Here is a 26,663-nt window from a genome sequence, read left to right on the forward strand (position 1 = left end):
ATCTGATGTCACTGGTTGTGGATATAGGGTGACACTGTATCTGATGTCACTGGTTGTGGATATAGGGTGACGCTGTGGCTGATGTCACTGGTTGTGGATATAGGGTGACGCTGTGGCTGATGTCACTGGTTGTGGATATAGGGTGACGCTGTATCTGATGTCACTGGTTGTGGATATAGGGTGACACTGTATCTGATGTCACTGGTTGTGGATATAGGGTGACACTGTATCTGATGTCACTGGTTGTGGATATAGGGTGACGCTGTATCTGATATCACTGGTTGTGGATTTGCATTGGCTTCTAGGATATACAATTGGTTTTAGGATGACCATTATGTTTTGAAATTTTTGTATCTTCAGATCAGAACTCTAAGGAAAGTTCTGATGCCCCAAAATGAGAAGAAAAGTTGAAATTGCCCTAAGCAAATGTGTGTAAGGGCCTGATTTACCCATAAGGATATGTTCACACTGAGCAAATGTCGTGGAATGCCATGGCAATTCTTTGAGCGCAGGCACGCGATCCCTCTCATAGAGATGCTGCCTGACATTAAGCAGGCGGGATTCCGTGGCTGAATTCACCCCCCCCCCCTCTCATTTGCTCAGTGTGAACATACCCGTACAGTCAGTGTGTGTTCTGAGGCCCCTGGTTCCTGTATGTGGCCCCAGGAGTGTGTGTTCTGGGGTCCCTGCTTGTATCCTGTATGTGGCCCCAGGAGTGTGTGTTCTGGGGTCCCTGCTTGTATCCTGTATGTGGCCCCAGGAGTGTGTGTGTTCTGGGGTCCCTGGTTGTATCCTGTATGTGGCCCCTGCAGTGTGTGTTCTGGGGCCCCTGGCTTCTGTATGTGGTCCCACTCTGATGTGTCTCCTATTTTCTTGCAGGACTCTGACATCCACTGACGCTTCTTCTGTGTTTGCTGTCATTTATCAGGTAAATCTCCTGTCCGTGCGGGCAGTGATGGCGGTGGTGGTGCTATGCGGGCAGGGATGGCGGTGGTGGTGCAATGCGGGCAGGGATGGCCGCGGTGGTGCTATGCGGGCAGTGATGGCGGTGGTGGTGCTATGCGGGCAGGGATGGCCGCGGTGGTGCTGTGCGGGCAGGGATGGCGGCGGTGGTGCTGTGCGGGCAGGGATGGCGGCGGTGGTGCTGTGCGGGCAGGGATGGCGGCGGTGGTGCTGTGCGGGCAGGGATGGCGGTGGTGGTGCTGTGCGGGCAGGGATGGCGGCGGTGGTGCTGTGCGGGCAGGGATGGCGGCGGTGGTGCTGTGCGGGCAGGGATGGCGGCGGTGGTGCTGTGCGGGCAGGGATGGCGGCGGTGGTGCTGTGCGGGCAGGGATGGCGGCGGTGGTGCTGTGCGGGCAGGGATGGCGGCGGTGGTGCTGTGCGGGCAGGGATGGCGGCGGTGGTGCTGTGCGGGCAGGGATGGCGGCGGCGGTGGTGCTGTGCGGGCAGGGATGGCGGCGGTGGTGGTGCTGTGCGGGCAGGGATGGCGGCGGTGATGCTATGCTATGTGGGCAGGGATGGCGGCGGTGATGCTATGCTATGTGGGCAGTGAGGGTGGCGGTGATGCTATGCTATGTGGGCAGTGAGGGTGGCGGCGGTGACGCTGTGCGGGCAGGGATGGCGGCGGTGGTGCTGTGCGGGCAGGGATGGCGGCGGCGGTGGTGCTGTGCGGGCAGGGATGGCGGCGGTGGTGGTGCTGTGCGGGCAGGGATGGCGGCGGTGGTGCTGTGCGGGCAGGGATGGCGGCGGTGACGCTGTGCGGGCAGGGATGGCGGCGGTGATGCTATGCTATGTGGGCAGGGATGGCGGCGGTGATGCTATGCTATGTGGGCAGTGAGGGTGGCGGTGATGCTATGCTATGTGGGCAGTGAGGGTGGCGGCGGTGACGCTGTGCGGGCAGGGATGGCGGCGGTGATGCTATGCTATGTGGGCAGTGAGGGTGGCGGCGGTGACGCTGTGCGGGCAGGGATGGCGGCGGTGACGCTGTGCGGGCAGGGATGGCGGCGGTGATGCTATGCTATGTGGGCAGTGAGGGTGGCGGCGGTGATGCTATGCTATGTGGGCAGTGAGGGTGGCGGCGGTGATGCTATGCTATGTGGGCAGTGAGGGTGGCGGCGGTGATGCTGTGCGGGCAGGGATGGCGGCGGTGATGCTGTGCGGGCAGGGATGGCGGCGGTGATGCTGTGCGGGCAGGGATGGCGGCGGTGATGCTATGCTATGTGGGCAGTGAGGGTGGCGGCGGTGACGCTGTGCGGGCAGGGATGGCGGCGGTGATGCTATGCTATGTGGGCAGTGAGGGTGGAGGCGGTGATGCTATGCTATGTGGGCAGTGAGGGTGGCGGCGGTGATGCTGTGCGGGCAGGGATGGCGGCGGTGATGCTGTGCGGGCAGGGATGGCGGCGGTGATGCTGTGCGGGCAGGGATGGCGGCGGTGATGCTGTGCGGGCAGGGATGGCGGCGGTGACGCTGTGCGGGCAGGGATGGCGGCGGTGATGCTATGCTATGTGGGCAGTGAGGGTGGCGGCGGTGATGCTGTGCGGGCAGGGATGGCGGCGGTGATGCTGTGCGGGCAGGGATGGCGGCGGTGATGCTGTGCGGGCAGGGATGGCGGCGGTGATGCTATGCTATGTGGACAGTGAGGGTGGCGGCGGTGATGCTGTGCGGGCAGGGATGGCGGCGGTGATGCTGTGCGGGCAGGGATGGCGGCGGTGATGCTGTGCGGGCAGGGATGGCGGCGGTGATGCTGTGCGGGCAGGGATGGCGGCGGTGATGCTGTGCGGGCAGGGATGGCGGCGGTGATGCTATGCTATGTGGGCAGGGTGGCGGCGGTGATGCTGTGCGGGCAGGGATGGCGGCGGTGATGCTGTGCGGGCAGGGATGGCGGCGGTGATGCTGTGCGGGCAGGGATGGCGGCGGTGATGCTGTGCGGGCAGGGATGGCGGCGGTGATGCTGTGCGGGCAGGGATGGCGGCGGTGATGCTGTGCGGGCAGGGATGGCGGCGGTGATGCTGTGCGGGCAGGGATGGCGGCGGTGATGCTGTGCGGGCAGGGATGGCGGCGGTGATGCTATGCTATGTGGACAGTGAGGGTGGCGGCGGTGATGCTGTGCGGGCAGGGATGGCGGCGGTGACGCTGTGCGGGCAGGGATGGCGGCGGTGATGCTATGCTATGTGGGCAGTGAGGATGGCGGCGGTGATGCTGTGCGGGCAGGGATGGCGGCGGTGATGCTGTGCGGGCAGGGATGGCGGCGGTGATGCTGTGCGGGCAGGGATGGCGGCGGTGATGCTGTGCGGGCAGGGATGGCGGCGGTGATGCTATGCTATGTGGACAGTGAGGGTGGCGGCGGTGATGCTGTGCGGGCAGGGATGGCGGCGGTGATGCTGTGCGGGCAGGGATGGCGGCGGTGATGCTGTGCGGGCAGGGATGGCGGCGGTGATGCTGTGCGGGCAGGGATGGCGGCGGTGATGCTGTGCGGGCAGGGATGGCGGCGGTGATGCTGTGCGGGCAGGGATGGCGGCGGTGATGCTATGCTATGTGGACAGTGAGGGTGGCGGCGGTGGTGCTGTGCGGGCAGGGATGGCGGCGGTGATGCTGTGCGGGCAGGGATGGCGGCGGTGATGCTGTGCGGGCAGGGATGGCGGCGGTGATGCTGTGCGGGCAGGGATGGCGGCGGTGATGCTGTGCGGGCAGGGATGGCGGCGGTGATGCTATGCTATGTGGGCAGTGAGGGTGGCGGCGGTGATGCTATGCTATGTGGGCAGTGAGGGTGGCGGCGGTGATGCTATGCTATGTGGGCAGTGAGGGTGGCGGCGGTGATGCTATGTGGGCAGTGAGGGTGGCGGCGGTGATGCTGTGCGGGCAGGGATGGCGGCGGTGATGCTGTGCGGGCAGGGATGGCGGCGGTGATGCTATGCTATGTGGGCAGTGAGGGCGGCGGTGATGCTATGCTATGTGGGCAGTGAGGGTGGCGGCGGTGATGCTATGTGGGCAGTGAGGGTGGCGGCGGTGATGCTGTGTGGGCAGTGAGGGTGGCGGCGGTGATGCTATGCTATGTGGGCAGTGAGGGTGGCGGCGGTGACGCTGTGCGGGCAGGGATGGCGGCGGTGACGCTGTGCGGGCAGGGATGGCGGCGGTGACGCTGTGCGGGCAGGGATGGCGGCGGTGACGCTGTGCGGGCAGGGATGGCGGCGGTGACGCTATGCTTTGTGGGCAGTGAGGGTGGCATGCAGGCGGTTAGACCCTGGTAACAGCCCATGTAATGAATGTTTTGGGGTCTGACAGTTTCCTTTCTGTGTTTTCCTCCAGCGCCATCATGGCAACCGCACCTTACAACTACTCGTATATATTCAAGTACATCATAATCGGTAAGTGACCGGACACCAGGGGGCCATGGTGGTGAAGGGGTCATCACCTGAATCTAATGGCGCAGATTTGAAGTCGCACATTCAAAGCGAATCAAATCTGGGCCATGAAATCTGCTGTGGACCCTGTATGTGTGAACGCACCCTAAAGCATTCTGTTCTGACTGACGAGCAGCATGGTATCCTAGTCCCCACAATGAAATAATAAAACACACAAGCAGATCTTTTATCCATTAAGAACCATATGTTTAATAAAAATTCTATATTATAAATCCATACCCCACCAAGGTCATGAAAAATCACATGGCCTCCCCCAAGACATTGCAGTCAATTGTCAATGATATTCTGCAGACCACAAAGAAAAATATCATTGCCAACATCAGACAGATGGACTAAGGGCCCTATTACACAAACAGATTATCTGACAGATTTTTTTTCTCTCCTCATCTTCACGACGGCACCACAGGGATTAACTCTACTCCCTAGGGACAGTAAAAGCACAAACACGAGAGGTTAAAAGCCCCTTCCCACAATCACCAGTGCTTTTCCTGTCCCTACAGGGCAGGCACAAGAGGTGGGGATCAGTCTTGAAGATGGGAGACCCCATGAAGAATTAAGACGACATCTTACCCCTCAGCCGAGTCGATCGGGGTTCGTCCCCCTTCCTCCCTGGGAGCGGCTGCGGATCTCCGGATCCGGGGGTGGCGGGATGGTCCGGTATGGCCCATCCTGGTGTGTGCGGACTCTGCAGGGGTCCGGTCCGTCTTCTGGCCGGCTCTCCCTGGTGCACGCAGACTAGGAGGGACCCGCTGCCAGGTAAGTAGATTACCGGCTTGCCTCCGAGTGAGCATGGGCTGATTGCGGCCTACTTCCGGTACGGCCTGGTGGGTCCGATGCTTCTTCCGGTCACGCCGGAAGTGGGGCGGTGGGTCACAGCGACGTCCTCACGCTGCATGGGGACGTGCTGACATCACACCCGGAAGTCTCGGCACTCCGGACGCTCCAAATTCAAACCGCTGGGACGGCATATAAGGAGAGCGGGTTGTCCGTCTCAAGAGGTCTGATCAGTCAGGATGGATTCTTCTTCCTCGGCAAGTACTGCTGCGGCTGATAAGCCTTCCCATGTGTCCCATGCAGTGAGTACTAATTCTGTACCGTCTTGACTACTCTTTGGGGGCTCTGTATCCTGTATAACACACCCTCTCCTGATTCCTTATTATTTTTGCACTGGGTGAAGGATAAAGATAAGGAAAAGGACAAGGAGTCTAAGGAGAAGTCTAAAGTGGCCCCTACAATGAAATGCGTCACTTGTAATAACCGCTTATCATCATCATCCTACAAAAAGAACATCTGCTCCACATGCGTTGGGAATATTGTTAAGGAGGACAGATCCTCATTTCTTGCAGAAATAAGGAAGATGATGAAGGATAAGATAAAAACTTCCATATCCGTACCTACTCCTGTAGTGTTACCACCAGCTCCTCCTACGATTCCTATTGTTCCAACCATAATCCCTACTCTGACTCCCGCTCCTCTGAACATAGCACCTCCGGCTCCGGCCAGTGTTTCAGGGGATTCCTCTAGGTCCAAGAGACCCAGATCTACATCTCCAGAATCTGATGCAGAATCCGGTCATTTAGATTCAGTAATTGTGTGTGAGGAGGAGGAGGTCGTCACAGTAGAACGACCTAAGAGATACCTTTTTCCTTCTGATCTTACCGGGCCATTTAATGAAGCTGTTAGAGAGGCCCTAGGTATGGAAGAAATTCAGGAAGACATTGAACCCAAAGATAAGCTTTTTGCGGGACTCAAGGCGAGGGAAAAAACTATTTTTCCTATACATGAAACCCTTCAATCTCTGGTCCTGGAGGAGTCGAAGGAACCAGAGAAAAGGTTTAATATTCCAGAGGAAATTAGGAGAAGACTACCATTCAAAAGTGAAGATATTGAAAGGTGGGAGGAAGCACCAAAAATTGATGCACAACTGGCTAAAGTGTCCAAGAAAATGGTGCTGTCATTTGAAGATTCTTCTTAGCTAAAAGATCCCATGGATTGCAAGGCAGAAAGCTTGTTAAAAAAATCCTGGGATATAAGTGCCTTCTCCATTAATAATAACATTGCAGCTACAAATGTGGCACGCGCTATGCATGTGTGGTTGGAACAATTAGATGACGATCTAAAGAAAGATACTGATAAGGAGGACATTTCTAACTCCATCACTCTTTTAAAAGATGCTGCAGCCTTTTTGGCTGATTCATCTGCTAAATCAGTGAGAGCAGCGGCCAGGGATGGGGCCCTTACTACGACTGCTTTGCGAGCCTTATGGTTGAAGGACTGGTCGGGGGATAACATATCTAAATCCAAATTGTGTGGCATCCCATTTGAAGGCAACTATGTGTTTGGATCAGCTTTAGATAAAGTCTGTGAGAAAACTTCAGGTAAGAAGAAGGCCTTACCAGAGGTTAAGTCCCTGAAAAAGAAGGAACCATACAAAAGACCTAGATACCAAGACCAAACAAAAGGTAAAGGTAAATCTGGAGGTCGCTGGAGCTACCAAAAGGGCGGGAAAAGCAAGAATATTTTTTACCCCGCCAAGAACTCCCAGGATAAGCAATGACCAAGTGCCAGTGGGGGGGGAGGAGACTATCCAGGTATGGGGAAACCTGGAGACTGGTAACTCAGAATCCATGGATTCTGGACATTGTTCATCAGGGTTACAATATAGAATTCACCCAGTCTCCTCCCTCAAGATTTCTAATCTCTCGCCAATCCTCCCCTCATTTACAGTCGGAACTCATAAAAAGTGTAAGGAAGCTTATTCTATCAAAAGTAGTAACCCCTGTCCCAGTGACGGAACTGGGAGAGGGTCATTACTCCAACCTGTTTCTGGTGAAGAAACCAAACGGGTCTTACAGACTAATAATCAATCTAAAACCCTTAAACAAAGCGGTGAAGTACAAAAGATTCAAGATGGAATCTATAAAGTCGACCACTGCTCTGATATCAAGAGACGCGGTGATGGCTTCAATCGATTTGACAGATGCGTATTATCACATCCCTATCCATGCTGCATCCCAACGCTACCTAAGATTCGCAATGAGGATGGACGGTAAAGTGCAACATTTTCAATTTAGAGCTCTCCCCTTTGGGACTTCCTCAGCTTCCAGAATTTTCTCAAGTGTAATGGGAGAAGTTGCCTCTTACTTACTTACATTTAAAAGGAATAAGCATTGTGTGTTATTTGGATGACCTTCTTTTAATTTCAGAAACCCCTCAAAGGCTTCTCCAAAAGTGACATCAGATCTTCTCAAGAACCTGGGATGGCTTCTAAACGAGAAAAAATTGGACCTAATCCCAAGCACCCAAAAGGTAATTCTTGGAATCCTTTTGGATTCTTCCAAACAAATGTCGTTTCTCCCTACAGATAAGAAGTTATCACTACTAGACAAAGTAAACAACTTCAGATGGAAGAGATCCTGTAGGATCAGAGAAGCCATGTCATTGATGGGATCATTCACAGCCTGTATTCCAGCCATACCATGGAGTCAAGCCCACTCCCGAATCTTACAGACTCAGATTCTGTCGGTCTGGAATCATCATAAAATAGGTCTGGACAAACTAATGTCTATCCACAGGTTCTCGGGTCCCTCGATTGGTGGCAATGTCCAGAGAACCTGTCAAAAGGTGTTCACTGGAATCCAGCTCCCAGAATAACGATGACCACAGATGCAAGTCTTACAGGATGGGGAGCCCAAGTGGAAGGTCTTCTCCTCCAGGGTCTATGGTCACAGAAAATAAAGACACGATCTTCCAATTACAGAGAATTATTGGCGGTATGGATGTCTTTAAAACAAGCAGAAAGTACGCTGAGACAGTGTCATGTGCAAATCCTCTCGGACAATATCACGACAGTCGCCCATCTTCGTCACCAAGGCAGTGCGAAGAGGAATGCCCTTCAAAACATATCGTCCAGGATATTTCTGTGGGCAGAGGAAAACATTCTTTCCCTCAGTGCAACACATCTCAGGGGCTAAGAATATTGGTGCAGACTTCCTGAGAAGGCACACAGTCCATCCAGGAGAATGGTGCCTCAAGGACAAGGTATTTCAACAATTGACCAACAGATGGGGTCTACCCCAGATAGACCTGTTTGCCAATGCACGAAACAGGAAGACGCAAGATTTCTTCTCTAGATCCCAGAGATGGTGCGTTGGGAATAGATGCTCTAGCCCATGCGTGGAACGTCAGTTTGGCATACGCCTTTCCTCCAATCCCTCTGATTCTCAGAGTTCTTCAAAAGATCATGAAGGAACAGATATCGGTAATCCTAATTGTCCCATTCTGGCCGAGCAGGTCGTGGTTCGGTCTACTTCAGAGCCTTGCAGCAGAACCCCTGATTCACCTGCCACAGGAACCGGATCTTCTCTTTCAGGGCCCTCTCTTCCATCCAGATCTCCGTATACTGAATCTGTCAGCTTGGATCCTGAGAGGTGCATGCTCAGGAGTAAGGGACTGTCTAAGGAAGTAATATCTTCCATCCAGAAAAGCCGTAAACCTGTAACTAACAAGATTTACCTAAAAGTGTGGAAGGTGTTTTCATCCTGGTGTCCAGCAAAACCTCCCTTCCCAGCCAAACCAAATATTGCCTTAATTCTAGACTTTATCCAAGCAGGTCTCGCTAAACGTCTAAAACCGGCCACTCTTAAAGTTCAGGTGGCAGCCCTCTCAGCCATCTATGATTATTCCATCGCTGAGCATAGGTGTGTAAAAAAATTCCTAAAAAGTGCCCAGAGACAGTCTCCTTCCATAAGGAACCTTGACCCACCTTGGGACCTTAACACGGTGCTTGAGGGTCTTACCTGTTCACCCTTTGAGCCATTGGAAGAGGCCGACATAAAGATTCTATCCTACAAAACTGCCTTCCTAGTAGCCATAGTATCAGCTAGAAGAGTAGGAGAGCTACAAGCTCTTACTATCCGGGAACCTTATTTTGTCATTCAGGACGATAGAATCATTCTGAGAATAGATCCCAACTTTCTCCCGAAAGTTGTATCATCCTTCCACCAGTCTCAAGATATTGTTCTCCCTTCATTCTGTTCCTCCCCTAAAAATGATTTAGATCATAAATTTCATACGTGGGATGTAAGACTATCAATTTTACAATATTTAGATGTCTGCAATTCCTGGAGGAAAGACCAATCTCTATTTATTCAGTTTCAAGGGAAAAATAAAGGCAAAGTTTCCAAAAGTGTTTTAGCACGCTGGATCCGAAAAGTTATAGAACAGTCCTATATTCATCGAGGTCTCTCTTCTCCATTGAAAATCCGAGCCCATTCCACCAGAGCTGTGTCCACCTCCTGGGCAGAAAGGGCCTCCGCTTCGATTGACCAGATATGCCGAGCAACCACTTGGTCCTCTCCGCACACCTTCACGAAGCATTATAGGCTACAGCTTCAGAAGAACGAAGACCTCACCTTTGGGAGAAAGGTTCTTCAGGCTGTGGTCCCACCCTAAGGTAAATGGTTGGCATTCTCCTGTGGTGCCGTCGTGAAGATGAGGAGAGAAAAAGATATTAGTCTTACCGGTAAGACTGTTTCTCCGAAATCTTCACGACGGCACCAACATCCCGCCCTATACGGTGTATAGAATATATATATATATATATATATATATATATATATATATATATATATATATATATATATATATATATATATATAATATTTATATTATATACACACACACACTGGTGATTGTGGGAAGGGTAGGGGCTTTTAACCTCTTGTGTTTGTGCTTTTCCTGTCCCTAGGGGCTAGAGTTAACTCGTGGTGCTGTTGTGAAGATTTTGAAGAAACAGTCTTACCGGTAAGACGAATACCTTTTTTTAAGCCAAAGCCAGGAATGGAACTTTATAATACTGGCAGCAGAGTATCCAGCACCCATCAGCTCAGACACAAACAGCAAGCCAGCGTCCACCGAGGAACGAAAAAGGGTCCAGATGGCGAACCAAACAAAAAGTAGTCCATTTTTTCACACAGCCGAGTAACTGGCCCAGGTATTCCTGGCTATAGAATTGTGCAAATAGGTCTCAATCAATCAATCCCATATGACATCCCATAGCGACCTTGGACAGGCCAGGCCCACCTCCTGACAGTCCTAGTCCTGGGCTAGTTCCAGGAACCTGGCAATCTGGGAACGAGAGAGCGAATCCGCTAGCACATTAGAATATCCTTCAATGTATTGACTTTCAACCAAACATTATTTTCCAAGCAAACTAAAGCCCCTATTCCACGGGGCCATGCAGAGGAGCTGTCAGCGATCGTTTGCACCTCGTTCCCAGCTATTCCATGCGGCGGCAAGGAGCGGGTGAGTGCGGAGGCTGCCCGGGTGATCGCTAGATTGTCAGGGCAGCGCATAGAGGATAATGGCGGTCAGCTGCCGCCGCTTCTATTCCATGTGGTGACTGCAGCAGATCGCTGCTATCTCAGTCGCTTGTTTTTCAACATGTTTGAAAAACAAGCGACGCAACGATCGGCCGACATCGTTGCCTTCTATTCCACGCGATGATTATCAGCCGATATCTGCCAAATACGGCTGATAATCGTTCCTTGGAATAGGGCCTTAACACAATGCACCTCACGACTTTCACTACATCGTCACTCTTAGCAGAAAGACAATTCAAGAAGCAGTTCAAAAAAATTATAATTTTTTTTGTGAACTGCTTCTTTCAAGGCAAAAACTACACCATTGTTGTCTGAGTGCAAAAGAATGCGTTTGTTCTTAAAGGAGAAGTCCAGTGAAAATCTTTAAGTATTGTATTGCCCCCCAAAAGTTATACAAATCCCCAATATACACTTATTATGGGAAATGCTTATAAAGTGCTTTTTTCCCTCCACTTATTACTGCATCAAGGCTTCACTTCCTGGATAACATGGTGATGTCACGACCCGACTTTCAGAACTGTGCGGGCTGTGGCTGCTGGAGAGGATGATGGCAGGGGGACACTGAGGGACACAGGGCACTGGAGGGACACTGAGCATCCCTCTGCCATCATCCTCTCCAGCAGCCACAGCTCTGGGAGTCGGGTCGTGACATCACCATGTTATCCAGGGAGTGACATCACCGTGTTATCCAGGAAGCGACATGGCCGTGTTATCCAGGAAGCGACATGGCCGTGTTATCCAGGAAGCGACATTGCCGTGTTATCCAGGAAGCAACATGGCCGTGTTATCCAGGAAGCGAAGCCTTGATGCAGTAGTTTGTGCTTTGTATAACTTTTGGGGGGCAATACAATACTTTATTAAAAATTTTCACTCTACTTTCCGTTAAACTTATGAAACCATACAGACAAGGCCAACAAAACCGGAAACACACTGGTGCGTACAGGCTCCGACAGCCAGGGGTTAACGGGCTGGGCTGCGGACAGACTCACAGCGGGGTGTGCATCCTGCTGCGAGTTTGTTTGCCCATAGAGTTCACTGGGCAGGGATCCGCAGCAGAGAACGTACCCTTAGGGTAAGTTCACACTTACCGGATCCGCAGCTGATTTAATTTAAATAACTGAACACAGCATCAAATCTGCTGCGGATCCTGTAGGTGTGAACGCACCCTAAATCTGATCAAGCTGAGAGGGGCTAAAACTGTCATTAACTATTGGAGTGCCAAACTGTCTGATGAACTGGAGGAGGTGATGCCCACCTAAACTGACACTAGCTGCTTGAGGGAGGCGGGGACCTACATCGATACTAGCAGCACATGCAGCACCGGCAGCTAGACTGACACTAACTGCACGCCTGTCCCTGTGTGCTCTGGTGTGGTGCAGCAGGAAAACCAACTTGCTCTTCAGCACCACCTGACAATCCAGCTGAAGCCTGTGCCTGGGAGGTGGAGAGCCGGGAACCTTGACGCCTATCACCATATCTGGGAGGCAGAGTATAAACCCTACGGCATCTTCTGCTCTTCCTAGAGCGCTTAGGAGCCACAGCATGGACCATAAGGGGGCCCGCAGGGGTGTCCTCATCTTCAGACGCTGCCTGATGTCCTTCCATCAAATTCGCCCCCGGACCCTGGCTCCCAACGTCCTGGGCTCTCACCATCCTCCACAGCAGAGTGATCAGTAAGGCAGCGACAAAGCCATCCGCAATCGCTCGGAGCCTCGGCCATTAATTCCCGCTGCCACATCAAGTCGCAGACTTCCGGCTGAATCTCCGGCACAGACTGGGCAGACCCCCAGCTGCATCACCTCCTGGGATGGATTCTCTAGCAGTGCAGCATCACTTCTCTGCCTCCTCGGGCCTCCAAGAAGACATCCTCCGAATCGGCTCAGCAACCGGCAGGACGACACAGGACCGAAGCTGTACACAGCAGGTCAGGTCAGCTCTTCTGCCCGCCAAAAGACTGCTGCACTTCGCTCCTACTCCTTCTTATATACAGCTCATGTTCTGTTTCTTGTGGGATCCAACGCCGGGTGCTTGCCCACGCAGATTCTTGAGTGTCAATGAGAATATTGGCCACTACCATCACCATACTAGGTGACAGGATACCATGTGAACACCCCCCCTTCCCTCTTAATGGTGCTCCAATCCACTGGCACGGGTACTCAGTGTATACTTATCCTCCTCCTGTATGAGTGTATATATCTCCATTCTGTGTAGGTATACAGCAGTGTATTATATACTTATTATCCTCCTGTATGAGTGTGTGTATATATCTCTGCATTCTGTGTAGGTATACAGCAGTGTATTATATACTTATTATCCCCCCCCCCCCTGTATGAGTGTATATATCTCCATTCTGTGTAGGTATACAGCTGTGTATTATATACTTATTATCCCCCTCCTGTATGAGAGTATATATCCCCCCATTCTGTGTAGGTATACAGCAGTGTATTATATACTTATTATCCTCCTGTATGAGTGTGTATATATCTCCCCATTCTGTGTAGGTATACAGCAGTGTATTATATACTTATTATCCCCCTCCTGTATGAGTGTGTATATTTCCCCCCATATTCTGTGTAGATATTCAGCAGTGTATTATATACTTATTATCCTCCTGTATGAGTGTGTATATATCTCTCCATTCTGTGTAGGTATACAGCAGTGTATTATATACTTATTATCCTCCTGTATGAGTATATATCCCCCCATTCTGTGTAGGTATACAGCAGTGTATTATATACTTATTATCCCCCCCCCCCCCCGTATGAGTGTATATATATCTCCATTCTGTGTAGGTATACAGCAGTGTATTATATACTTATTATCCTCCTGTATGAGTGTGTATATATCTCCCCATTCTGTGTAGGTATACAGCAGTGTATTATATACTTATTATCCTCCTGTATGAGTGTGTATATATCCCCATTCTGTGTAGCTATACAGCAGTGTATTATATACTTATTATCCTCCTGTATGAGTGTGTATATATCTCTCCATTCTGTGTAGGTATACAGCAGTGTATTATATACTTATTATCCTCCTGTATGAGTGTGTATATATCTCTCCATTCTGTGTAGGTATACAGCAGTGTATTATATACTTATTATCCTCCTGTATGAGTGTGTATATATCTCTCCATTCTGTGTAGGTATACAGCAGTGTATTATATACTTATTATCCTCCTGTATGAGTGTGTATATATATCCATTCTGTGTAGGTATACAGCAGTGTATTATATACTTATTATCCCCCTCCTGTATGAGTGTGTATATTTCCCCCCATATTCTGTGTAGATATACAGCAGTGTATTATATACTTATTATCCTCCTGTATGAGTGTGTGTATATATCTCTCCATTCTGTGTAGGTATACAGCAGTGTATTATATACTTATTATCCCCCCCCCCCCCGTATGAGTGTATATATCTCTCCATTCTGTGTAGGTATACAGCAGTGTATTATATGCTTATTATCCTCCTGTATGAGTGTGTATATATCTCCCCATTCTGTGTAGGTATACAGCAGTGTATTATATACTTATTATCCCCCTCTATGAGTGTGTATATATCTCCCCATTCTGTGTAGGTATACAGCAGTGTATTATATACTTATTATCCTCCTGTATGAGTGTGTATATATCCCCATTCTGTGTAGGTATACAGCAGTGTATTATATACTTATTATCCTCCTGTATGAGTGTGTATATATCTCTCCATTCTGTGTAGGTATACAGCAGTGTATTATATACTTATTATCCCCCTCTATGAGTGTGTGTATATCCCCATTCTGTGTAGGTATACAGCAGTGTATTATATACTTATTATCCCCCTCCTGTATGAGTGTGTATATTTCCCCCCCATATTCTGTGTAGATATACAGCAGTGTATTATATACTTATTATCCTCCTGTATGAGTATATATCCCCCCATTCTGTGTAGGTATACAGCAGTGTATTATATACTTATTATCCCCCCCCCCCCCCGTATGAGTGTATATATCTCTCCATTCTGTGTAGGTATACAGCAGTGTATTATATACTTATTATCCCCCCCCTGTATGAGTGTATATATCTCTTCATTCTGTGTAGGTATACAGCAGTGTATTATATACTTATTATCCTCCTGTATGAGTGTGTATATATCTCTCCATTCTGTGTAGGTATACAGCAGTGCATTATATACTTATTATCCCCCCCCCCCTGTATGAGTGTATATATCTCTCCATTCTGTGTAGGTATACAGCAGTGTATTATATACTTATTATCCTCCTGTATGTATATATATATCTCCCCATTCTGTGTAGGTATACAGCAGTGTATTATATACTTATTATCCTCCTGTATGTATATATATATCTCCCCATTCTGTGTAGGTATACAGCAGTGTATTATATACTTATTATCCTCCTCCTGTATGAGAGTATATATCTCTCCATTCTGTATAGGTATACAGCAGTGTATTATATACTTATTATCCCCCTTCTGTATGAGAGTATATATCCCCCCATTCTGTGTAGGTATACAGCAGTGTATTATATACTTATTATCCTCCTGTATGAGTGTGTATATAGCTCTCCATTCTGTGTAGGTATACAGCAGTGCATTATATACTTATTATCCCCCCCCCCCTGTATGAGTGTATATATCTCCCCATTCTGTGTAGGTATACAGCAGTGTATTATATACTTATTATCCCCCTCTATGAGTGTGTGTATATCCCCAATCTGTGTAGGTATACAGCAGTGTATTATATACTTATTATCCTCCTGTATGAGTGTGTATATATAAGTATATAATACACTGCTGTCTACCTACACAGAATGGAGAGATATATACACTCATACAGGAGGATAATAAGTATATAATACACTGCTGTATACCTACACAGAATGGGGGGATATATACACACTCATACAGGGGGAGGATAATAAGTATATAATACACTGCTGTATACCTATACAGAATGGAGAGGTATATTCTCTCATACAGGAGGAGGATAATAAGTATATAATACACTGCTGTATACCTACACAGAATGGGGAGATATATACACACTCATACAGGAGGATAATAAGTATATACACTGCTGTATACCTACACAGAATGGAGATATATACACACTCATACAGGAGGGGGATAATAAGTATATAATACACTGCTGTATACCTACACAGAATGGAGAGATATATACACACTCATACCGGAGGAGGATAAGTATATAATACACTGCTGTATACCTACACAGAATGGAGAGATATATACACTCATACAGGAGGATAATAAGTATATAATACACTGCTGTATACCTACACAGAATGGGGAGATATATACACACTCATACAGGAGGATAATATGTATATAATCCATTCTGCGTAGGTATACAGCAGTGTATTATATACTTATTATCCTCCTGTATGAGTGTGTGTATATATCTCTCCATTCTGTGTAGGTATACAGCAGTGTATTATATACTTATTATCCTCCTGTATGAGTGTGTGTATATATCTCTCCATTCTGTGTAGGTATACAGCAGTGTATTATATACTTATTATCCTCCTGTATGAGTGTGTATATATCTCCATTCTGTGTAGGTATACAGCAGTGTATTATATACTTATTATCCTCCTGTATGAGTGTGTATATATCTCCATTCTGTGTAGGTATACAGCAGTGTATATACTTATTATCCTCCTGTATGTGTGTGTGTATATATCTCTCCATTCTGTGTAGGTATACAGCAGTGTATTATATACTTATTATCCTCCTGTATGAGTGTGTATATATCTCTCCATTCTGTGTAGGTATACAGCAGTGTATTATATACTTATTATCCCCCTCTATGAGTGTGTATATATCTCCCCATTCTGTGTAGGTATACAGCAGTGTATTATATACTTATTATCCTCCTGTATGAGTGTGTGTATATATCTCTCCATTCTGTGTAGGTATACAGCAGTGTATATACTTATTATCCTCCTGTATGTGTGTGTATATATCTCTCCATTCTGTGTAGGTATACAGCAGTGTATTATATACTTATTATCCTCCTGTATGAGTGTGTATATATCTCCCCATTCTGTGTAGGTATACAGCAGTGTATTATATACTTATTATCCTCCTGTATGAGTGTGTATATATCTCCCTATTCTGTGTAGGTGACTGGTGGGTGTTGTGTTGGGGGTCTCAGCAATGACACTTGTTGTTTCTTACAGGTGACATGGGAGTTGGGAAATCCTGTCTGCTGCACCAGTTTACAGAAAAGAAATGTAAGAACCCCTCCCCCCCTCCTTTCAATGTGATCACATGACTCTCTTTCCTCCCTGCAGTCATGGCAGACTGTCCTCACACTATTGGGGTGGGATCAGTGGGGGAGGGTGTACCTGGGTGGTCACATGACTCTTTCCTCCCTGCAGTCATGGCGGACTGTCATCACACTATTGGGGAGAGTGTACCTGGGTGGTCACATGACTCTTTCCTCCCCGCAGTCATAGCGGACTGTCCTCACACTATTGGGGTGGGATTAGTGGGGGAGGGTGTACCTGGGTGGTCACATGACTCTTTCCTCCCTGCAGTCATGGCGGACTGTCCTCACACTATTGGGGAGGGTGTACCTGGGTGGTCACATGACTCTCTTTCCTCCATGCAGTCATGGCGGACTGTCCTCACACTATTGGGGAGGGTGTACCTGGGTGGTCACATGACTCTTTCCTCCCTGCAGTCATGGCGGACTGTCCTCACACTATTGGGGAGGGTGTACCTGGGTGGTCACATGACTCTTTCCTCCCCGCAGTCATGGCGGACTGTCCTCACACTATTGGGGAGGGTGTACCTGGGTGGTCACATGACTCTTTCCTCCCTGCAGTCATGGCGGACTGTCCTCACACTATTGGGGAGGGTGTACCTGGGTGGTCACATGACTCTTTCCTCCCCGCAGTCATAGCGGACTGTCCTCACACTATTGGGGTGGTATCAGTGGGGGAGGGTGTACCTGGGTGGTCACATGACTCTCTCCTCCCTGCAGTCATGGCGGACTGTCCTCACACTATTGGGGAGGGTGTACCTGGGTGGTCACAAGACTCTCTCTCCTCCCTGCAGTCATGGCGGACTGTCCTCACACTGTTGGGGTGGTATCAGTGGGGGAGGGTGTACCTGGGTGGTCACATGACTCTTTCCTCCCTGCAGTCATGGCGGACTGTCCTCACACTATTGGGGTGGAGTTTGGGACCCGGATAATTGAAGTCAGTGGACAGAAGATAAAGCTGCAGATCTGGGATACGGCAGGGCAGGAGCGTTTCCGGGCTGTCACCCGCAGCTATTACCGTGGAGCTGCCGGTGCCCTGATGGTGTATGACATCACTAGGTAAGTGTGCGCCATGTGGTAGTAATATTCCAAGTGTCCTCCCATCCTCAGGATCTCACACTGTCCTCTGTCACAGGAGAAGCACATACAACCACCTGAGCAGCTGGCTGACTGACGCTCGCAACCTGACCAACCCCAACACTGTGAGTACCGCTTCCAGGGGAAGGAACAGCGTGTTTACTGGTTGGCGGGGAGGGGTCAGGGTGCGTGTACGGGCTGGTGGGGGGAGGGGTCAGCGTGCGTGTACGGGCTGGTGGGGGGAGGGGTCAGTGTGCTTGTACGGGCTGGTGGGGAGGGGTCAGTGTGCTTGTACGGGCTGGTGGGGCATGGGGTCAGTGTGCGTGTACGGGCTGGTGGGGGGAGGGGTCAGAGTGCGTGTACGGGCTGGTGGGGGGAGGGGTCAGCGTGCGTGTACGGGCTGGTGGGGGGAGGGGTCAGCGTGCGTGTACGGGCTGGTGGGGGGAGGGGTCAGCGTGCGTGTACGGGCTGGTGGGGGGAGGGGTCAGCGTGCGTGTACGGGCTGGTGGGGGGAGGGGTCAGCGTGCGTGTACGGGCTGGTGGGGGGAGGGGTCAGCGTGCGTGTACGGGCTGGTGGGGGGAGGGGTCAGCGTGCGTGTACGGGCTGGTGGGGGGAGGGGTCAGCGTGCGTGTACGGGCTGGTGGGGGGAGGGGTCAGCGTGCGTGTACGGGCTGGTGGGGGGAGGGGTCAGCGTGCGTGTACGGGCTGGTGGGGGGAGGGGTCAGCGTGCGTGTACGGGCTGGTGGGGGGAGGGGTCAGCGTGCGTGTACGGGCTGGTGGGGAGGGGTCAGCGTGCGTGTACGGGCTGGTGGGGAGGGGTCAGCGTGCGTGTACGGGCTGGTGGGGAGGGGTCAGTGTGCGTTTACGGGCTGGTGGGGAGGGGGTCAGCGTTCCTGTATGGGCTGGTGGGGAGGGGCCAGGGTGCGTGTATGGGCTGGTGGGGAGGGGCCAGGGTGCATGCATGGGCTGGTGGGGAGGGGTCTGTTTGCTGCCGATTAGTGGTACGTGCCACTACCACAACTAAAAGCAACATTTAACCCCTCCTGCTCCGCTCCATATGCAGCAGGGGTCGGCTACTATGTGGAGCAGGCCCCCCTCTGCTAATGACTGTGATCCTGCTGGCAATGTTGCAATGTAACGTGATTGTAGGATTGAAATGGATGGTTGTCAGCTGCCTGTCAAGTGTCTAATCTTCATCCCCATGTGACTGTGGGGGCCGATAAGTGACATCACAGCCGGGGGTCCACACTCACCCTTGTCTCTCTTCTAATAGTCTCGCTCAGCCACTGTCTATTAGGATCTCACTGATTTACGCAATGCTACACACACATATATATATAATATATATATATATACAATACATCACTAAACTATATACCATTGCATAGATCCATAGACTGACTAAACAAGATCCCTAGATGGGAAATTAAAAGTGTTTTTAAAAATGCAATCTCATGCTAAACAGCGTATGCACCCAAAAAAAGCAAAATTCAAAATTTGCCATCTTACCCCCCCTTACCTCTCAACTTTGATAAATTTTTATCTCCCCGCTCCCTTTCCCAAAATAAACAGTCACCTGTTGGATACATTAGCCACAGCAGCCATTATATTACTAACATACAAAGCAAGTATACAAGCATAATATGTTACTTCTAATATCCACACACATCGCTGCCTTGGAAGTAGGAGGATAATCCGTACTGGGACGGCACTTGTAATCCAAATCACTCTTACACCAAAGCAAATGTTCACATAAGAAATTACTGATCTGCAGACAATTGGTTCCACACCCCAAATATACTGATTATTATTCTGAATAACATGTAGAAGAGATGGAACAATGAGAAGCAGCTGGATATGTGATATATAAGTTACTGTACAGTATAGCACTCAGCATGTGGTATATAATGTATAGTAACTGTATAACCCTGATAACACAGCAGCAGCTGGATATGTGATATATAAGTTACTGTACAGTATAGCAGCATGTGGTGTAATGTATAGTAACTGTATAACCCTGATAACACAGCAGCAGCTGGATATGTGATATATAATTTACTGTACAGTATAGCAGCATGTGGTATATAATGTATAGTAACTGTATAATCCTGTAACACTGCAGCTGGATATGTGATATATAAGTTACTGTACAGTATAGCGGCATGTGGTATATAATGTATAGTAACTGTATAACCCTGTAACACTGCAGCTGGATATGTGATATATAAGTTACTGTACAGTATAGCAGCATGTGGTGTATAATGTATAGTAACTGTATAACCCTGATAACACTGCAGCTGGATATGTGATATATAAGTTACTGTACAGTATAGCAGCATGTGGTATATAATATATAGTAACTATAACCCTGATAACACAGCAGCAGCAGCTGGATATGTGATATATAAGTTACTATACATTATACACCACATGCTGCTATACTGTACAGTAACTTATATATCACATATCCAGCTGCTGTGTTATCAGGGTTATACAGTTACTATACATTATATACCACATGCTGCTATACTGTACAGTAACCTATATATCACATATCCCGCTGCTGTGTTATCAGGGTTATACAGTTACTATACATTATACACCACATGCTGCTATACTGTACAGTAACTTATATATCATATATCCAGCTGCTGCAGTGTTATCAGGGTTATACAGTTACTATACATTATACACCACATGCTGATTGCTATACTGTACAGTAACTTATATATCACATATCCAGCTGCTGCTGTGTTATCAGGGTTATACAGTTACTATACATTATACACCACATGCTGCTATACTGTACAGTAACTTATATATCACATATTCAGCTGCTGTGTTATCAGGGTTATACAGTTACTATACATTATACACCACATGCTGATTGCTATACTGTACAGTAACTTATATATCACATATCCAGCTGCTGCTGTGTTATCAGGGTTATACAGTTACTATACATTATACACCACATGCTGATTGCTATACTGTACAGTAACTTATATATCACATATCCAGCTGCTGTGTTATCAGGGTTATACAGTTATTATACATTATATACCATATGCTACTATACTGTACAGTAACTTATATATCACATATCCAGCTGCAGTGTTATCGGGGTTATACAGTTACTATACATTATACACCACATGCTGCTATACTGTACAGTAACTTATATATCACATATCCAGCTGCTGTGTTATCAGGGTTATACAGTTACTATACATTATATACCACATGCTGCTATACTGTACAGTAACTTATATATCACATATCCAGCTGCTGCTGCGTTATCAGGGTTATACAGTTACTATACACTATATACCACATGCTGATTGCTATACTGTACAGTAACTTATATATCACATATCCAGCTGCTGTGTTATCAGCGTTATACAGTTACTATACATTATACACCACATGCTGATTGCTATACTGTACAGTAACATATATCACATATCCAGCTGCTGCTGTGTTATCAGGGTTATACAGTTACTATACATTATATACCACATGCTGATTGCTATACTGTACAGTAACTTATATATCACATATCCAGCTGCTGCTGTGTTATCAGGGTTATACAGTTACTATACATTATACACCACATGCTGCTATACTGTACAGTAACTTATATATCACATATCCAGCTGCTACTGTGTTATCAGGGTTATACAGTTACTATACATTATATACCACATGCTGCTATACTGTACAGTAACTTATATATCACATATCCAGCTGCTGCTGTGTTATCAGGGTTATACAGTTACTATACATTATATACCACATGCTGCTATACTGTACAGTAACTTATATATCACATATCCAGCTGCTGCTGTGTTATCAGGGTTATACAGTTACTATACATTATATTCCACATGCTGCTATACTGTACAGTAACTTATATATCACATATCCAGCTGCTGCTGTGTTATCAGGGTTATACAGTTACTATACATTATATACCACATGCTGCTATACTGTACAGTAGGGCTGGGCGATATTGCCAAAAAATAAAATCTCGATTTTTAAAAAATTTTGGACGATTCTCGATTTAAATCTCGATTTTTTTCATTTTGCTAAATAAACAGGACATTTTTCTCCCTGCAGCATCAGATACTATTTTATTGACGTTTGAGACAACGGTATTGCTCCCCCTGTGCCCCCATATAAGTAGTTTTCCCAAATATGTGCCCCATATAGTATAGGAGATCTTCTTTGTGCCTCCATCTAGGTAGGGAGTAGTAATGGGGGTATAGTGGATAAGGGGTGTAGTAGTACAGGTAAACATGAGGAGTGTGGTAGTAGTACAGGTAAAGATGATGGGTGTAGTTGTAGTACAGGTATAGATGATGGGTGTAGCTGTAGTACAGGTATAGATGGGAGTGTAGTAGCACAGGACTAGATGAGGGGGGCTGGGGGGGACTAGGGGTGACAGAGGGGCTATGGGGCAGACTGCGGGTGACAGAGGGGCTCTGGGGCAGACTGGGGCTCACTGAGGGGCTCTGGGGCAGCCTGGGGGTGACAGAGGTGCTATGGGGCAGACTGGGGGTGACAGAGGGGCTATGGGGCAGACTGGGGGTGACAGAGGGGCTATGGGGCAGTCTGGGGGTGACAGAGGGGCTATGGGGCAGTCTGGGGGTGACAGAGGGGCTATGGGGCAGACTGGGGGTGACAGAGGGGCTATGGGGCAGTCTGGGGGTGACAGAGGGGCTATGGGGCAGTCTGGGGGTGACAGAGGGGCTATGGGGCAGACTGGGGGTGACAGAGGGGCTATGGGGCAGACTGGGGGTGACAGAGGGGCTATGGGGCAGACTGGGGGTGACAGAGGGGCTATGGGGCAGACTGGGGGTGACAGAGGGGCTATGGGGCAGACTGGGGGTGACAGAGGGGCTATGGGGCAGACAGAGGGGTTATGGGGCAGACTGGGGGTGACAGAGGGGCTATGGGGCAGACTGGGGGTGACAGAGGGGCTATGGGGCAGTCTGGGGGTGACAGAGGGGCTATGGGGCAGACTGGGGGTGACAGAGGGGCTATGGGGCAGACTGGGGGTGACAGAGGGGGTATGCGGGACTAAGGCAGGTGCGGTAAAGTGTGGGGCCGGAGAGAGTTGCAGGACGGCGCGGTGAGGTGCAGGGACGGCAGTCAGGAGAGATGTGGTACCGGCGGCTCCAGCCTCTCCACAGAGCCGCCGCTGACCTGTCCCCCGCCCCTTACACGTTAGTGCCGCGCTGAGCTGCGTCCCGCTCTCTTCCTGCAGCTGACCGGTCTGTGGAGGAGGCGGCAGGGATCGCAGCAGAAGGCGATCTCCTTCTGCTGCGATCCCTGCCGCCTCCTCCACAGACCGGTCAGCTGCACGTGTGACAGGAAGAGAGCGGGACGCAGCTCAGCGCGGCACTAACGTGTAAGGGGCGGGGGACAGGTCAGCGGCGGCTCGGTGGAGAGGCTGGAGCCGCCAGTACCACATCTCTCCTGACTGCCGGCCCTGCACCTCACCGCGCAGTCCTGCAACTCTCTCCGGCCCCACACTTTACCGCGCCGCCCGCCATGATTTTTTGTGAAAATCGAATTTACGATTTTCACAAAAAATCAAATCGATTCTAACTGTCTGGGCGAATTAATCGAATTAATTCGATTAATCGCCCAGCCCTACTGTACAGTAACTTATATATCACATATCCAGCTGCTGCTGTGTTATCAGGGTTATACAGTTACTATACATTATATACCACATGCTGCTATACTGTACAGTAACTTATATATCACATATCCAGCTGCTGTGTTATCAGGGTTATACAGTTACTATACATTATACACCACATGCTGCTATACTGTACAGTAACTTATATATCACATATCCAGCTGCTGTGTTATCAGGGTTATACGGTTACTATACATTATATACCACATGCTCCTATACTGTACAGTAACTTATATATCACATATCCAGCTGCTGCTGTGTTATCAGGGTTATACAGTTACTATACATTATACACCACATGCTGATTGCTATACTGTACAGTAACTTATATATCACATATCCAGCTGCTGCTGTGTTATCAGGGTTATACAGTTACTATACATTATACACCACATGCTGATTGCTATACTGTACAGTAACTTATATATCACATATCCAGCTGCTGCTGTGTTATCAGGGTTATACAGTTACTATACATTATACACCACATGCTGCTATACTGTACAGTAACTTATATATCACATATCCAGCTGCTGTGTTATCAGGGTTATACAGTTACTATACATTATATACCACATGCTGCTATACTGTACAGTAACTTATATATCACATATCCAGCTGCTGCTGTGTTATCAGGGTTATACGGTTACTATACATTATATACCACATGCTCCTATACTGTACAGTAACTTATATATCACATATCCAGCTGCTGCTGTGTTATCAGGGTTATACAGTTACTATACATTATACACCACATGCTGATTGCTATACTGTACAGTAACTTATATATCACATATCCAGCTGCTGCTGTGTTATCAGGGTTATACAGTTACTATACATTATACACCACATGCTGATTGCTATACTGTACAGTAACTTATATATCACATATCCAGCTGCTGTGTTATCAGGGTTATACAGTTACTATACATTATACACCACATGCTGATTGCTATACTGTACAGTAACTTATATATCACATACTGGTGAAACTCTGACAACACCCAGCTCCGAACCATTCCCCAAAAACCTATCCAGCAAACTACTGCCAACTCTCTAGGACTACCTAGCTGATGCCCATTCAGGTGAACATCTGCTCTGCGAGCTCCACACATCATGAAAGAGTGACCAAATATCCACTCTAAACACAGCCCTTGCCCTAAAACGAGAGAGTAAGGAGAAGGGGGGGGGGGGGGGTCAACCATCATTACAGTCTGGCCCAGCATCCCGCGCCATTCCTCCAGCACCCCCAAACTTCCCCCTTTTTGCCAACCCACACTTTACCCAACTGTTTTGACCTCACATAAGAGGAAATAATTAGACTCCTAGCAGCCAATCCTCCCCACAATGTCTGCCCCCAGACCCTAGCCTGCTGCCACAAAACTATGGCCATCCCACAAGACCGCCCAGGTACTCTGTAAAGCCAAAAGACAGCTAAGGAGAAGGCGAGCCGGAACTAGGACGTCTTATAAGGAGACCACAAATCCTCTCGAACCCTGACTATCCTTTCCAATAAGAGAGGAAACCGGCCTCCTAGTATCTCTCAAAGTTCTCGCCTGCCTGAACCCTGATCAGTGCCAACCCCAATAAAAATGCTTGGTCACATCTCCTAAACCCCCATACTTAAAACCAAAAACTTTAGCAACCGACAAATCCGATACTTACCCAAAGCTCAACTAACCTAACGGCCCCTACCCTATCATCTACTCCACCCTGTCTCATAGGTCTTCCATGTGCCCTCTACCAGCACCCGCTGACCCAACCCAAGCTCCCACAATTCCTGTGGACATGCCAGCCCTTTCTCTCTGCCTCAACAACCGGAACCAATTGAACTGCAAACGAGAGTGAGCATCTGCCAATGACTCCCGTCAATTCCGGGAAGATGTACTGCAACACACCAAATGTTTAATCTGAGGCATTGTTATACAAGGTGACACAATAGTGAAACTACCGGAGGGGAGGAAGCTGTTAAACTGTTGATAACCTGGACCACACCCATGTCGCAGTGAAACCTAACCTTTTTATCACTGAAACTGCCCCCCTTCCCACCATAACGATAACGCCACAAGAGTCAGGAAAAATTCCATGAACGTGAGGTTCTTAGGCTATGTTCACACACCCGTAGTGCAGCCCGCGACCGCAGACCGCACTACAAATGTTCATCTGTAGCACTTAGAGCTTCACTGAGCACTACATTCCCACTTTATCACCATTGCAATCATGGCCGCAAAATGCAGTCCGCATTACAACGTGTCCTTTTTTCTGCGGCACGGATTGCGGCCACGTACAGACGTGTGAATGGGGCCAATGAATACCATTGGTCCTATGTTCTGTTCTCAGTTGCGGACAGTACAACGGATGTGTGAATGTAACCTTAGTTAGGCCCAATTCTCTCCAACACTGCGGCCGCGATCTGGCGTACCACTGCCTCTTAGGACCCCCGCTGCGTCTGCAAAGTCACATCAGCATTAATTACATGATCTTCAGTCTGCAGCAACTTCCTGATCTATTCCAGAAAACTGTCCCATACCTTTTAATAGTCCTTATATTCTTTGGTTATATGTATGAAAAGGTGAAGCTTCCTGGCCCCCAGCAGTGGCTGCCACCAACCTGCAGCTAAACACCCTCCCCATCGTGATAATCCTGCAGGCAAAGTTTCCCCAGTAATGAAACCAACCCTCTCAGGGCCCTATTACACAGTACAATTATCGTGCCAAAAATTGTTTGAATTTAAATGATGATCGTTCTGTGTAAAAATCGTTTGTATGTTGTT

The 26,663-nt window shown here is 48.6% G+C and overlaps 1 protein-coding gene across 1 annotated transcript in view; it reads left to right on the forward strand.

The window, feature by feature from the left end:
- Positions 1-26,663, forward strand: part of RAB14 (RAB14, member RAS oncogene family) — a 51,957-nt gene that overhangs the window by 20,053 nt on the left and 5,241 nt on the right. The window contains exons 2-6 of the mRNA XM_069986609.1: positions 880-928; positions 4,306-4,364; positions 17,011-17,064; positions 17,981-18,158; positions 18,235-18,301. Of these exons, the coding sequence (XP_069842710.1) occupies positions 4,313-4,364; positions 17,011-17,064; positions 17,981-18,158; positions 18,235-18,301 (351 nt within the window). The 5' untranslated portion in view covers positions 880-928; positions 4,306-4,312. The remainder of the gene's footprint in view (positions 1-879; positions 929-4,305; positions 4,365-17,010; positions 17,065-17,980; positions 18,159-18,234; positions 18,302-26,663) is intronic.

Source organism: Dendropsophus ebraccatus, chromosome 10 (genome assembly GCF_027789765.1).
Source record: "Dendropsophus ebraccatus isolate aDenEbr1 chromosome 10, aDenEbr1.pat, whole genome shotgun sequence".
Classification (NCBI taxonomy): Eukaryota; Metazoa; Chordata; class Amphibia; order Anura; family Hylidae; genus Dendropsophus; species Dendropsophus ebraccatus.